The sequence below is a fragment of the Ambystoma mexicanum genome, chromosome 1p (assembly GCF_040938575.1).
Source record: "Ambystoma mexicanum isolate Mex_15411 chromosome 1p, UKY_AmexF1_1, whole genome shotgun sequence".
Lineage (NCBI taxonomy): Eukaryota > Metazoa > Chordata > Amphibia > Caudata > Ambystomatidae > Ambystoma > Ambystoma mexicanum.
Genome location: NC_090921.1, coordinates 992715044 through 992730474, shown reverse-complemented (window position 1 = coordinate 992730474; position 15431 = coordinate 992715044). Strand labels below are relative to the sequence as shown.

General features: G+C 51.4%; 1 protein-coding gene across 7 annotated transcripts in view; it reads left to right on the top strand.

Annotated features, from left to right (window-relative positions):
• Positions 1–15431, top strand: part of CNOT1 (CCR4-NOT transcription complex subunit 1) — a 2171110-nt gene that overhangs the window by 1030365 nt on the left and 1125314 nt on the right. For all 7 annotated transcript variants that reach the window (XM_069654650.1, XM_069654658.1, XM_069654642.1 and 4 more), the window contains one exon: positions 1381–1582. In XM_069654650.1, coding sequence (XP_069510751.1) covers positions 1381–1582 — 202 coding nt within the window. The remainder of the gene's footprint in view (positions 1–1380; positions 1583–15431) is intronic.

The window sequence follows — 15431 nt, the reverse complement described above, 5'->3', positions numbered from 1 at the left end:
CAGGGGGGTCGTCGTTGTGGTCTCACCGCCTGGTCAAGGAGTTCATCAAAGGGTTTTGCTGTTCGTTCCCGCTGGTGAAGGCTCCGGCCCTGGCGTGGGAGCTCAATGTGGTGCTGACTAGGCTCATGGGTCCATCGTTCAAGCCCATGCATTCGGCACCACTGAAATTCTTGTTGTGGAAAACTGCGTTTCTTTTTGCCATCACCTCCGCACGACGAGTGGGAGAGATTCAGGCCCACTCTTGTAAACCACCGTACTTAACATTTCACGAGATGAGGGTAGTGCTACGGACGCACCCCTCCTTCATGCCCAAGGTGGCGTCGAACTTTCATCTAAACGAGCCCTTGGTGTTGCCTGTATTCTTCCTGACGCCTTCGTCACCGGCTGAGAGGACTTTGCACTCTCTGGATTTAGCTAGAACGCTGAAGTTCTACCTTGACCGCACAAAGAGTATTCAGAAGACGTCACAACTGTTCGTGAACCTTTTGGCCCTGTGAACCAAGGGAAGGCCCTCTCCAAGGCTTCCATTTCCAAGTGGCTTTCCGGCTGCATCACCCATTGTCACCTGTTGGGAAACCGACCGTTGCCTGGCTGTCCGAGAGCCCATTCGACCAGAGCGATTCCTGCAACTACAGCATTCTTTTGTGGTTTGCCCCTGCTGGACATCTGCAGGGCTGCTACGTGGAGGTCGACGCACACCTTCACAAGATTCTACTGCGTCTACAGGGATTCCAGGGAGGAGACCAGAGTCAGCCAAGCAGTGCTACGCAACCTGTTCGCTTGAAGGTGAGCCTGGTGAGATGGTAAGAGATGCTTAATGTTGAGCCTTGCCACCTCCCGTGGTTGTGCTTGTGTGTACTGCTATGTATTTATTCATGAGCATGTGAATCCATGCCAGACCCAATGCTGGAGAAGGAACAAGTTACCTGTAACTTGTTCTCCAGCATGTCTGGCATGGATTCACATGCGAAACCTCCCGCCTACCCCTCTGCGGCTCTTCTCTTGGTCCTACTGCCACTTTACATGCTACCCAATCTGAAGAAGGCTGCCAGAGGAGGGGCTTGGGTAGAGGGCAATCATTGGCTGGGGGCAGTAATACCCAGAGACCAAAAATTGGTTGTTGGGAGAAACAGTTCAGAAGTGAAACAAACAGATTTCTTTTCTGAGGATTCCCAGCCTTACGACTGGGAATATTCAGAAGCATGTGAATCCATGCCAGACCCATGCTAGAGAACAGTGACAGGTAAGTAACTTGTTCCATGCTTGGCATCAACCACAAGTCATCCTGTACAAAGTATGTGATTATAAGATCCAAAATCAGATTACTTACTACTGTTTTAGTCATTTTAATAATTCACATGGTTTTATTTTCATTTTTAGATTGATCCTCTTGCTGCAATGGCATCTCTCAGCATTGGAAGCTCTTCTGCCCCCCACACACAGAGTTTACCTGCCTTTCCTCCAAACCTTGGATCTGCTTTCAGCACCCCCCAGTCACCAGCAAAAGCCTTCCCTCCCCTTTCTACACCGAGTGCCAATACAGCGTTCAGTGGGATTGGCGGACTTTCCTCCCAACTTCCAGGTAATCTTCTCCTGAAGGAGTAGTTAACTCTGCTTTTAATGTGACCTGTGATGCGTTTGTATAAAATAGCCATGTGTTTGAAAACTGTTACTTCAGATGGGATAAGAGTTTGAAGATTTGCTCAGTGGCTTGTTAAGTGTAGGGTTCATTTAGTTCTTGTTATTTTGCATTTATATAGCGCCTTATATACCATTGGTGTGGTCTGAAGGCGCTGGTAGGTTGAACGCCCTTGGGAACCGAAGTTCGGGTCAGTAGAGGGCGTGAAGAGAGTCAAAAGGTTCATGTGCGCACCAGGTATGTGTGCAGCTGGTGCGGAGTTCATGTGGTAGCTGCTTCTTAGCGGTAGGTGTGGTGGTTGAGAGGTCAGGAGAATGTGTTCGCTCTGGCAGAATTTATCCAGCTCGAGTGTGGCTGCGTTAGGCCTTAGAAGAAACGCCTGGCTGGGGGTGTTAAACCAGCAGTGTTAACTTAGAGTGATGGGGAGTGAGCGGGAGATGTTGATATGAGAACAGTTATACCGAATGGTGTCATAGTATCCCTGTGTTCTATTTGAGTGGTGGTGTAAAGAAGAGAGCAGTCGTGGGGTGTGGTATGATATACGTTCTTTCAAATGTTCCCGCATACCAATGCATATTATGTACGTCACGCAATTTATGCGATCAGGTCCGTTCTATGCATTTTATTCATTTCAGGCGTTCAAGATTGTCCTACACACTCCTGCCTGCTCGACACACTCGCGCATTCTAGTTCACCTTGCGTGCTCTAGTCTAGCCCTCATTTTCCAGTGTGCTTCACGCATGCTCTCATGTATTCCATACGCATGCACTCCCGCCCTCCCTGCGCATGCACTCCCGCCTACCCTGCGCATGCACTCCCGCCTACCCTGCGCATGTACTCCTGTCTGCCTATGCACTCTTCCGCTCTGCATACTCTTCCGCTCTGCATACTCTTCCGCTCTGCATACTCTTCCGCTCTGCATACTCTTCCGCTCTGCATACTCTTCCGCTCTGCATACTCTTCCGCTCTGCATACTCTTCCGCTCTGCATACTCTTCCGCTCTGCATACTCTTCCGCTCTGCATACTCTTCCGCTCTGCATACTCTTCCGCTCTGCATACTCTTCCGCTCTGCATACTCTTCCGCTCTGCATACTCTTCCGCTCTGCATACTCTTCCGCTCTGCATACTCTTCCGCATTTGCTCTGCACTCTCGCTCCACATACAGGCATCCGCTCCACAGCTCCACACACTCGTCCAATCCGCACGCTCATCCGGTCCACACACTCGTCCGCTCCATACACTCGTCCAATCCGCACGCTCATCCGGTCTATCCACTCGTCCGCTCCATACATTCGTCCAATCCGCACGCTCATCCGGTCTATCCACTCATCGGCACAACATACTACTCGTCCGCTTGATATATTACTCGACCGCTCTGCGTATTCATCTGTTCCATGCACACATCTGCTCCACACATTCATCCGCTCCCCCACTCATCCGTTCTACACACTCATCCGTTCTATGAATTCATCCGCTCCACCCATTCATCCGCTCCACCCATTCATCCGCTCCACCCATTCGTCCGTTCCACGAATTTATCTGCTCCACGTACTCGCCCGCTCCACACACTTGTTGGCCACACATTCACCCGCTCCACATATTAATCGGCACCACAGACTCATCCATTCCATACTCATCTGCTCCACCTACTCATCCGCTCCACACATTTGTCCGCTCTACGTACTCCGTTCCACACACTCAATCGTTCCACATTTTTAACTGGTTCAATACACTCGGCCGGCTCCCCACACACTCGGCCGGCTCCCCACACACTCGGCCGGCATGTAGAATGCTCAAATCCATGGGCATGAGTGTACTGCAGAAAGCAAGAGAGCTTGGGGTATGGTCATCAGTTTTGACAAGAATAACTATTGACACGTGTTTGTAAGGCTTTCCAAGAGTGATTGTCGGGGAAGAATTCAATTTTTTGCTTAACTGAGATCACTGAATTCTTTTTTTTTTATTTTTATTTTTTTACTGGCAAATTTGTATTTGACCAAGTTGGAGGCCTTCTATCACTGCCACTCAATATTGGTTTTCTGGCCTGTGGTAGCTTATAGACTTTTAAAAGTACACCTGACTTGGTAGCCATGTTTTGTGGTAGGCTTGTATAGATTTGGGCTAAATTAGGTTTATAGCCCTTTATTACCAGACTTGTAACCAAATTAATCTACAAGGTAGCTATTGGGGTACTGTTAGGAAAGATGTTTTGTTTGTTTTGCTGCTTTCATCCCATAGACTTCTGTTGGACAACCTTTTTGCTTTGACTGCTGACCTTATTATTTTGAGGTGAGTGTAAATCCTCTTGTCCTTAAACTTTTCCACTGCCAGGGTGCGCATGTCTGCTCCACGTCGGGCTCCGTCCAACGTCATTACACGCCTCGCGCTTGATATGTCTGGGTTAGTGTGTATATATATATATATGTGTGTATGTGTGTGTGTATATATACACACACACATATATATATATACATGTTTCTGAGGCTTGTGGAATCTGCTTTCCTCCATTCTTGTGGGCGTCCCCCAACATCTGGACGTTATCTGAACTTTTGGCAGCAAAAAATGGAACTTCCCCCTTTAATTTTAGTATAGTGGGTGGGGGCCTGGTACCGGCCGTGAGAACGCCCCCTCCACTTTTTCAACTTTCCACATGGTTCCTCTTTTTTTTTTATTTATAAATATTCACCTCACTTCGATGCTTAACCTCCCCTAGCACATGTCAGCTGCAATAGGCTTCGCGAGATGTGCATCCCGCCATCGATCGCCCGCCCTCAGAGCCCCATGTGCTCTGTCTTGACTGCCTGGCTCCTGACCACCGCTGGGACACGTGCACGGCTTGCAGCACTCTGTCACCGAGCCTTGACGAATAGTCTCTTACGCTGGAGGGAGATCTTCCACCCTTCTTCTCCAGGTCATTCTTAAGAGTTTGTCTCCTGGACCTCACGTCAAGACAAGGTAGGCCCTTTGTTCAGTACAGCTCCTCCACGCGCTGTCTCTTTCCCTGGGTTTTCCATGGGGAAAGGGTAGTTCGGATTCTAGTCCTGGTAGACCCGAGGCCGGCAAGGCTACCGGTTCCCATGCTTATTAGCCCAGGTGCTCTTCCAATCAAATTTGTCCTCGAAGGCCGCAGTGGGCTTTGCGATCATTGAGTTAAACCTGCAAGAGTCAGTCCATAGCACAATCCAATACGAATATCAGCTCCGTAGCTGAGATCACCCAGCGTACCAGAGCTACCTCTGCGGTCATTGTGCATGATGATTCGACTACCGGCCTCAGGCAGAGGCTGCTGAACCTACCAGAGGCATCTTGAGGTCGCTGCTTCTGTTTTTAGTTTCTAGGACCAAGGAGTGTCCTTACATGTCAGCCAGCACGTGGCATGGGCCCTTTGCGCCCTTGCTCGCGTGGCGCAAGGGACAAAGATGCCAGACAAGCACGCGGCAGAGCGTGCTAGGCCGGCTGCGATCGTGGATTCTGGTCTCCCCGGTCCTTTGTCCACAGAGTGGGCCATGCCAGAATCTTCCAGTCCCCTTCCCTCGGGAAGCGGCAGCATGCTTTATGGTACAGGCGGTTGGTTTCCGCAAGGTTACAGCTACCCGCCTCAGCCTTATGGCTACACGCCCCAGGCTTCTAGAGGCTTTGATCAGGAAAGGAAGCCCAGTGCTGCTGAGGGCTGTGCCATATGCGACCCGGCAACCCGCGAGGACCGCTTCTTCGAGCGCTTCATCCTCATGCACTCGCTGCAGATGATTGGGCTCCTTAAGGGTATCATCAAGGAAGTAATCCCAAAGGGCGTGTCTACTAGGCCTCTGACCCTGGCCTCTTCTCGGGTTCCTCTGGCGCTTCCAGTGCCACTGCATGTTCTGCCTCCAGTCACATCCCTGCTGGTGCTTCAGAACCTTCCTTCTGTACCACCAACACCTCCCCTGCAGTCACCAATGTATCTACAGCTATCTTTGGTTCTCGATCAAGGGCGGGTGTGGGGCCCCTTCGGCTCTGGCACCTTAAGACCCGGACGCCTCTCCGTTTGGGCGATCGCCCAGGACGAAGAGCCTACGGCCTCAGTAAAGTTGTTTCGTGACAATCTTCAGGGCCTTGTAGAGTTCTTGGGAGTCCCTAAGACTGAGGAGGCCCCCAGGAGTCATGGGTGCTAGCAGAGATTCTGGCCTTTGGTCTCTCTGCACAGCCAGCAAAGGGCTGTGCTCTGGTGTCCGGGTCAGACGAACAGTGTGGATGCATGCTACTAAATTCGCCTCTGATGTGTAAGAGAGGATCCTGGATTTTTCCTTTGAGGGATAGGATCTTTTTCATTCTCCTGCATGGGGTCTGGCATGGATTCACATGCTCATGAATATTCCCTGTCATCGGGCTGGGAATCTTCGGTAGTGAAAAAATCAGTTTCAGTTTCACTTCTGAACTGTCTTTCTCCTAACAACCAATCACTGGTCTCTGGGTCATACAGCCCCCAGCTAATGGCTGCCCTCTACCTAAGCCCCTCCTCTGGCAGCCATCTTCAGATTTTTACAGCACGTTCAAGTGTTGGGAGTCCTCGTCTATAGCTCTCAAGCTTTTACTGCGTTTTTTCTAAGAGTATTGCTCCATTTTTTTCGGTCAATTGAGCCTCAAGCTCCATCGATCAACCTTCCGATTAATGGTGACCCGTTTCGGATTCTTCAGCGCCCCTCAAGGGTGGATTTTTGTAGAATTTCTTCTTGGAGGATTTCTGGAGCTTCCAGGATGCCTACACCGCATGGATGTGGCGGAGGAGTACTCGGCACCTCTATTCAAGGTTTGCCCCAGCTGCAACCTACAGAACGTCTTTCGGACTATAGACATTCCCTGTGCCTCTTCTTTCTGCATTCGGACCAGATGCTTGTGGCGGACGACTGCGTGGCTTGTCGGAAGATGGTGCTGCGCATGCTGGCCGACCGATGCAAGCACCTCAACGAGTCGCTGCATGCCAAGACCCCTAGCATTTCGGTGCTGGACTGCCCCAGGGCAGGACAAAGACTTTGTTTTGGATATTTCACTTCTGTGAAAGATACTGAGCTAAAGACTCTGGGTATGGCTCTCGTAACTGAGTCCCGGCCGCATGACTCCCCTGCCCAGAAGAAGAAAGCTGAGCGGTCTTCTAAGACCTTTGAGGGCGCCCCTCCCGCAGGGGCCCAACATGCGGCTACGTACCGCAAAGCCACTGCCTTCGTGAGTGCCTTTGCGACAGGCTCCTCGGTGGCCTGGGTGAGTTCAGAATCAACAGCACCATCGACCACAAGCCAACGCTCTGGTTCTTCAAAGAAGAACTCGGACCATCCGGGCAAGTTTTCGGAGAAGACCGAAGCCTGCCTGATGGAGAAGGCCAAGGGTGAGCGGGGTCCCGACCCTCCCCCTAAGGTGAAGGCAGCGGATGCGAGCAAGAATGCCAAGGCCCAGGTGCATCAGGCAAAGTCCCACACCTCCATTGAAGTAGTAGCGGCATCCCTCGCGAAGCGCGCCGGGGCCGGAGTCGCAGGGCATGACCCCAAGGCGAGGATATCCCTGCCTGCTAGGAGGGAGTCCCCTTTCCAGCCCATCAAAAAGATTCTGGAGAAGGTGATGCCCATCATTTCACCGAAACAGTCTTTCTTGGTCGCAGAGAAGGGGTAGGGGGAAACGGTAGTCCTCCAGGGCACAGACATTTCCTCAGAGAAAGAGCTTGCCAGTCCCTACTCTGCAGGATGTCATGCATATACCTTATTCGGATGTGCAGGCTATGGATGCGTCCACTGCAGGAGTTCCTTGACGCCTGTTGGATATAAGTGTTGGGAAGCATCAAGGACAAGATCGCACTCGGTTTCCGTCGAGCGATATGGTGGTGGGGAGTGCACATCTGTCTGCAAGTGTGGATTTCCAGACCCCCACCCCATCAGGAGACTGTCACGACGAACGCCTCCCTGGAAGGATGGGAGCGCACAATGGAAGTCTTCATGCAAGAGGACTGTGGCTACCGGAGGAGAAGATGTTGCACATCAACGTGTCTGAGCTGTGGGTAGTGTTTTTAGCCCTCAAGTCCTTTCTTCGTCCCTCAAGGGCAAAGTGGTATGGGTCTTCACGGACAACACCAGTGTTCTACATCCGGTAGCGGTGGGGGGGGGGACCAGATCCACAGCGCTCTCCAAAGAGGCGCAGGACCTTTGGCACTGGGCCGTAGCCTATGGGATGTTCCTCATCCAGTTTCATCTGGCAGGATTGAAACACTTGTGTATAGGCGCGTTACAAATACCATATCATATCATAACACCGTCGCCGACTCTCTAAGCAGGGAGCTACGCTCTTGCCCCGAGTGGGAACTTTGGCAGGACCAAGTGGATCACCTGTTCTACAGATGGGGCAATCCCCATATCGACCTGTTTGCGACGACCACCAAGTGCCGGAGCTTCGCCAGCAGGTTTCCCGAGCCGGGTAGCATGGGGAGCGCATTCTCTTTCCCTGGGACGGCCTGTTTCTGTATGCGTGCCCTCCGTTGCTTCTTCGCCTAGTCGATCAACTCAGACGGTCGCGGTGCAGGATGACCCTCGTCGTACCGGTGTGGCCAAGACAGAAATTGTACCTGGACCTTCAAGACATGTCTGTGTCTCCTCCAGTCAAGCTTCCAGCAGTCGCAGATCTTCTTGCCAGGGAAGGAGGCGCGATTCTGCACCACGACCCAGGATCGCTGAACCTGAAGGTCTGGCTCCTGCAGCACTAGAGTTTGGGGGCTACGATCTCCCAGCGGATTGTAAGGAGGTGCTTGCCAAGGCCAGAGCTTCATTTACTCCCAAATGCTCCGGGCACACGTGGAAGAGGTTTGCCGTTTGGTGCCGTAATCAGAAGATCGATACTCTACGAATCACTGCTCCGCAGGTGCTTCCATATTTGTTGTGGTTGGCCAAGGCAGTACTGGCCCATGCTTCCATCAAAGTTCTTCTGGCGGCTATCTCCCGCTACACCAGATCTCCAGGACGATCATCATTATAGTCGCATCAATTGGTCAAGGAGTTAGTCAAAGGACTATTTTGCTAGTTCCTGCCGGTGAAGGCTCTGGCCCTGGTGTGGGAGCTCACTGTGGTGCTTACTAGGCTCATGGGTCCTCCATTCAAGCTTTTGCATTCAGCGCCACTGAGGTTTCTGTCGTGGAAAACAGCTTTTCTTGTGGCTATTGCCTCCGTAAGATGAGTGGGAGAGATCCAGGCCCTCTCTTGTAAACTACCTTATTTGACATTCCATGAGACGAGGGTAGTGCTACGGGAGCACCCCTCCTTCATGCCCAAAGTGCCGTCGGACTTTCATCTAAACGAGCCCCTGGTGTTACCTGTATTCTTCCAGATGCCTTTGTCGCTGGCTGAGAGCACTTTGCACTCGCTGGATGTGGCTACAGCGCTGAAGTTCTATGTCGACAGCTCTAAGAGTTTTCCGGAAGACGTCCCACCTTTTTGTCAACTTTTGCCCTGTAAACCACTGGAAGGCCCTCTCCAAGGTTTCATTTCCAGGTGGCTCTCCGGCTGCATCATACATTGTCACCGGTTGGGAATCAGACCGTTGCCTGGCCGCCAGAGTGCCCATTCGACCAGAGCAATCGCTGAAACTACGGCATTCCCTCTGTTTTGCCCCTGCTGGACATTTGCAAGGCTGCATCGTCGAGGGTGACGCGCACCTTCACGATGTTCTACTGCGTCGACAGGGATTTCAGGGAGTAGTCCAGAGTCGGCCAAGCAGTGCTGTGCAACCTGTTTGTTTGAAGGTGAGCCTGGTGAGGAGGTAAGAGATGCGTATGTTGAGCCTTGCCACCTACCATGGTTTTGCATGTGTCTACTGCTATGTATTCTTTATTCATGAGCATGTGAATCCATGCCACACCCCATGCTGGAGAAGGAACAAGTTACTTGCCTGTAACTGTTGTTCGAAGGGATTGTGTCCTCCGACGTATTCCTTATCTTTGATATAAGTTTCCAGCTTGCTGGCCTCGGAAATGTTTTCTCTGTAGAGGGCGCTGCGCGTCGACATCCGCCGAGTCGATGTCCCTCGACGGCCACCGTATCGGCGCCGACGTCACCATGCCCATAAATAGACACGCGCTGCGTCCGTTGCTCAGTTCCGTTTTTCCGCGCTTCGTGGGGCCTCGGAACGTCGTTGCTCAGTTCAGTCAGTTAATCTATATCTAATTCGACGAATATTCCTTATCGTTCTTGATGGCTCTTCATCAGAAACGACGACGCCGTGATCCGGCTTCAAGAAATGTCGAGACTGCGGTAAAAATGTCAATAACGGATCCACACAGAGTCTGTTTATGGTGCTTGGGGTCCGAGCACCATTGTTCGGAGTGTGAGGACTGTATGTCCATGACGGCGAAAGCCCTGAAGGAGCGAAAGGGGACGCTCGAGAGAGGTAAGTCAGCCAAAACCTCCTCGAAGGTTTCGTCGGCTGAGTCGAGGCATTCATCTCCTCACCGTCACACACTCCCATTCTAGATCTCGAAGCAGCTCCTGCCATTCGTCGGGATCTAGACACTCGAAAAGGAGACGTCGAAGGTCCCATTCCTCGTCTTCGGTGTCCCCAGATAGTTTCCTGTCCCACCAAACACAGTTCTCAAATCGAGTGGGAGGAATTCAGAAAGAAAATGTTAAGCGTCTTCGAGAACGCGGCCTCGACCCCCTCGAAGACAGCTGAGGGTGATACCCCGGGTGAAAAACCCAAAAAATCAAAACGCAGCGAGTCGCAGCACCCGGCGAAACATTCCACCCGAGAGCGCCATTAGCCATCAGGTAAGAAGGCACTGTCTTCGACACCGTCGTCGAGGGTTCCTTCGCCGTCGTCGAAGATTCCCTCGACGCACGGGTCAGCGCCATCGACGGCGTTGTCGAAGGGTTCCTCGACGCGTCGGTCGATCGACTCGACGCCGATGAGAGGACCAAGGCTCCACAGCCAACTGTGTTTTCAAGGGCCTCCGGCACGACGGCGAGACAGTCGTTGATGCCCTCGAGTAGGATCCCGATCCTCTCGAAATCTTCGAGGCCCCTTCCAGTTTTCTCGACGCCATTTTCGGCGCCTTCGAGGCCGGTTACATCGGCGTCGACATTTTCTCGTCCGATAATGAGTTTGGCTCCTTCAGCCCTAGTTATGGGCTTTAATCCATTTCAGAGAGAATACCCTGGCCTTTCTTCAATTTATGAAGAAAGGGAAGACTCTGACCAAGAAACTTTTGGTTTACAGAGATCCTCACTGCCTGCTGCAGAGGATTTCACCTCTGAAGAAAGGAGGCTGAAGGAACTACAGGACTCACTTCATGAGGCCAGTGGACTTGACACTTGCCCAGAAGTGGAATTTGTAAAGCCAGACCCAGGGGAGCATGCAGAAACACCATATAGAACCCTGATGGCAAGAATAATTGAATTTATGCGTTGGTCTGCACCTTCACCTGTTTTTCAACAGGATGATCTAACGGATATATTGGACAAAGGCCCACAGGAGGACCCGGTGGTCCCCTTCCATGCAGCCCTACAAAGAAAAATTGCTTCCGATTGGGAGACTCCCGAAGTCATCCCAGCAGTCAATAAAAGACTGTCGACAAAGTATAGGGTAGCGGCTGCTGACCCTGAATACCTGTCAAAACACCCGACCCCAGAGAGCCTGGTGGTTTAAGCGGCAACTTCATCCAGCAGTAGGACTGCTTACCCTACTGTCTCAGAGGACAGGGATGACAAGAGGTACGACTCTATGGCAAAGAAAGTCTTCTCTGTCTGTAGTATGGCGTTGAAGTCCATCAACGCCACCTGTACGCTCGCCAGGTTCAGTCGCACATTATGGGAGTGTGCTTCATCAGCGGCTGACTGCATACCCGATGGAGAGGAGAAGGAAGCCTTCCTTAACATCATTCAAGATGGCAAAGATTCCATGTGTGAGTCTCTTCAAACTGGCATCGATTCCGCTGACAGAATCAGCAGGGCCATGGCGGTTAGTACAACAATCTGCAGGCATGCGTGGTTACGAAAGTCTGGCTTTGCTCCAGATGTACAGGCCAGACTTTTGAATATGCCCTTTGACGGCTCTTCGTTATTCGGAAAAAAGGCTGATGACAGTCTGGAAAAGTTAGACTTCTAAAGCAGAAGCAAAATCCTTAGGAGCTGCTATCCGCCAAACTCCTTTTCGCCCCTCAGGAACCTCTGGGAGAGGAAAGTCCTTTTGCTATTGTTCCGCATTCGGAAAAGGCAGAGGACAGCCGGCTCAAAGGGGCAAAAGAAGATCCACCCGAGGTGGACGGGTCAAAGGTACTAAGACCGCAGCAGCAGATGCCTCTTTACCCTAGGCATCTGCATCAGCCGCCCCCAAACCACTCTGAGGCCTTTGCACACAAGACACCTGTAGGGGGCAGGTTAACTCGCCATCTGACGGAATGGCAGGCTATAACGTCAGATGCTTGGGCATTGGAGACAGTTGCCCAAGGTTACTGCCTACCCTTTCTACACATCCCTCAGAATCATTCACCGGGGAACAGCTCCCGAAAAGTTCCAGATCCGCTCCTCTTGCAGGAAATGATGGACCTGCTAGAGAGAGGTGCCATAGAACCGGTACCTGTAGCTTGCTGGTACTCTGCCCCCCCCCCACTTTCTCATAGCAAAGAAGGATGGAGGACTGAGACCCATCCTGGACTTCCGAGAATTGAACAAGTTCCTCAGGAAGGACAAGTTCAAGATGGTAACTCTCTCTCAGATCCTTCAGGCCCTCCAGCTCCAGGACTGGCTGTTATCTCTGGACCTTCAGGATGCTTATTTCCATGTGCCAATCCATCTCAAGCACAGGAAATACCTGAGGTTCGCAATTGGCAACTCTCATTATCAATTTCGAGTTCTGCCATTTGGGCTGACCTCCGCCCCGAGGGTCTTCACCAAACTGATGTCGGTAGTGGCGGCGAGTCTAAGGAGGGAAGGGATCCACGTCTATCCCTACCTGGACGATTGGCTGATTAGGGCCTTATCTTCGGAACAGGCCCGGACCCAGCTAGATTATGTCTGCCTCTTCCTTCAGACTGGGCTTCTCCCTCAATTTAAAGAAGTCACAGATGATGCCATCTCAGAGACTCCAGTTCATAAGAGCGGTCCTGGACACTTCCCTGGGAAAAGCCTCGCCACCAGGGGTGAGGGCTCAAGATATTCTACAGATGGTCACCAAGTTTCAAAATACCCAACGTCTCCCAGCCTTCGACTTTTTGAGGTTGCTAGGCCTCATGGCATCCTGGATCTTCCTTGTGCCAGAGGCTCGCCTGAGAATGAGATCTCTTCAGTGGGCACTGAGGTCAGTGGTCACAATTCTCAGGGAGAATGTCAGACCTCCTCTGGATTCCGGACAAAGTAGACCACGACCTTCAGTGGTGGGCCTATTCAGAGAACATCTTGAAAGGAGAACTGTTTTGGCAACCATGGCCAGAGATAACAGTAGTCAGACACCTCGCTCACAGGGTGGGGAGCCCATGCCAACGACTTGACCATCAGCGGTCGTTGGTCTCCATCGGAGTCCAGACTACACATCAACCTATTAGAGCTCAGAGCGATCAGACTAGCTCTGAAAGCTTTCCTGCCATCAGTACAGGGGAGAAATGTCCTGATAATGACGGACAACACGGTGGCCATGCACTACCTCAACAAAAGGAGGCGTAGGATCACTGCCACTGTGCAGAGAGGCAATGCAGCTCTGGTTTTGGGAAATTCGGGAAGGAATCTCTATCGGCAGTCCATCTAGCCGGAGAGAAGAATTTGACAGCGGACGCTCTGAGCAGGCAGAGCAGTCTCCCACGAATGGGAGCTAGCTCAGGAGGTCCTTCAAGAGATCTTCGCCCTTTGGGGAACCCCTCAGGTGGATCGGTTCGCCACAAGCCCCAACAGGAAGTGCGATCTGTTCTGTTCAAGGGAATTCCCACCGAGAGGAGCTCTGGGAGACGCGTTCGTAGTGGACTGGGAGTTTCCACTCCTTTGCGCGTTTTCAACAGTCCCTGTTATTCCTCAAATGATCAGGAGGTTTAGAAGATTTCGGAAAACCATGATCATAATTGCCCCGCACTGGGCCAGGAGAACGTGGTACCCGGACCATCTAGATATGTCCATCTGTTCTCCAATCCGTCTTCCACTCAAAGAGAATCTTCTCTCGTAGAAGGGAGGTCAGGTTCTCCATCCAGACATCAGAACCCTCAACCTTCACGCTTGGCTTCTGAAAGGTTGAGGTACAAGGATTGGGATCTCCCTGATAACGTCATGGAGGTGTTGCTTTCGGCCAGAAGACCAGCAACAAAGTCTTTATACCGCTGCCGTTGGAACAAGTTTTGCAGCTGGTGTAGGGAAGAGAATATCGACCCTTTTTCATGCGGTACACCAACGGTGCTATCGTTTCTACTCTACTTGGCAAACTCAGGCTTTCAAGTTGGCACTGTAAAAGGCTATCTCGCAGCGCTTTCTATCTTCAAGCGCACTGCGGAGGAACCATCGTATTTCAAAATTCCTCTAGTGGTACAATTTCTCAAGGGTCTGACTAATGTTTACCCTCCAAAACCATTCCAGGTTCCATTATGGGACTTAAACTTAGTCTTAAACTTCTTAAAGGGCACTCCATTTGAGCCACTTTACCCTTGCGCATTAAGATTTCTCACACTTAAAACTGTCCTACTTGTAGCACTAACATCGGCTAGAAGGGTGAGTGAGCTTCAAGCTCTCTCCTGTAAACCCCCACATACAATCTTCAACAAGGACAAGGTTGTCCTCCAGGTGAAGCCTAATTTTCTCCCAAAGGTAGTTTCTGAATTCCATATTACTCAGGAAATTACCTTGCCTTCATTCTACCCTCCTCCCCATCCGGGGAAAGAGGAGGAAAGGCTACACAGGCTGGACCCTAGGCGAGCTCTCAGCTTTTACATCAGCAGAATGGCTAGAATCAGGCAAGCAGACCAGCTGTTTGTAGGATACTCGGGTCACAAGTTGGGACTACCCATAACAAAACAAACAATCTCCAGGTGGATTATCTTGGCCATCCTGGAATGTTATATACTAGCAGGGAAAGAGCCACCCCAAAACCTCAGGGCTCATTCAACCAGGGGTATCGCAGCTTCTTCGGCTCTCCAGAGAGGGGTACCGGTCCGGGACATAGGTGCGGCTGCCACATGGTCGTCCGGACACATACATTCACAAAATTTTACAACCTGGACTCCTCCACTGCTCAAGAGACCAGATTTAGCAAAGCCGTATTACACTCGGTCCATCCCTTAAGGGATATATAACACTATCACTCCCTCCTCCAATTACATACCACTGCTATGGGAGTCTATCAAAGATAAGGGATACGTCGGAGGACACAATCCCTTCGAAGAACAAGTTACTTTCTTACCTGGTAATGTTCTTTCGAAGGGATGTTCCTCCGACGTATTCCTTATCGCCCCTCCCATCCATCCCCGCAGTGATAACTTCCCTTGTGGTTGCAGCTTTCGCTCCTTCAAGGTTACTAACCAATTCAGGCATGTCTTTCTTATACTACAAAACGGAACTGAGCAACGGACGCAGCGCGTGTCTATTTATGGGCATGGTGACGTCGGCGCCGATACGGTGGCTGTCGAGGGACATCGACTCGCCGGACGTCCACGCGCAGCGCCCTCTACAGAGAAAAAATTTCCGAGGCCAGCAAGCTGGAAACGTATATCAAAGATAAGGAATACATCGGAGGAACATCCCGTCGAAAGAACGTTACCAGGTAAGAAAGTAACTTGTTCTTCTCCAGCATGGGTCTGGCATGGATTCACGTGCG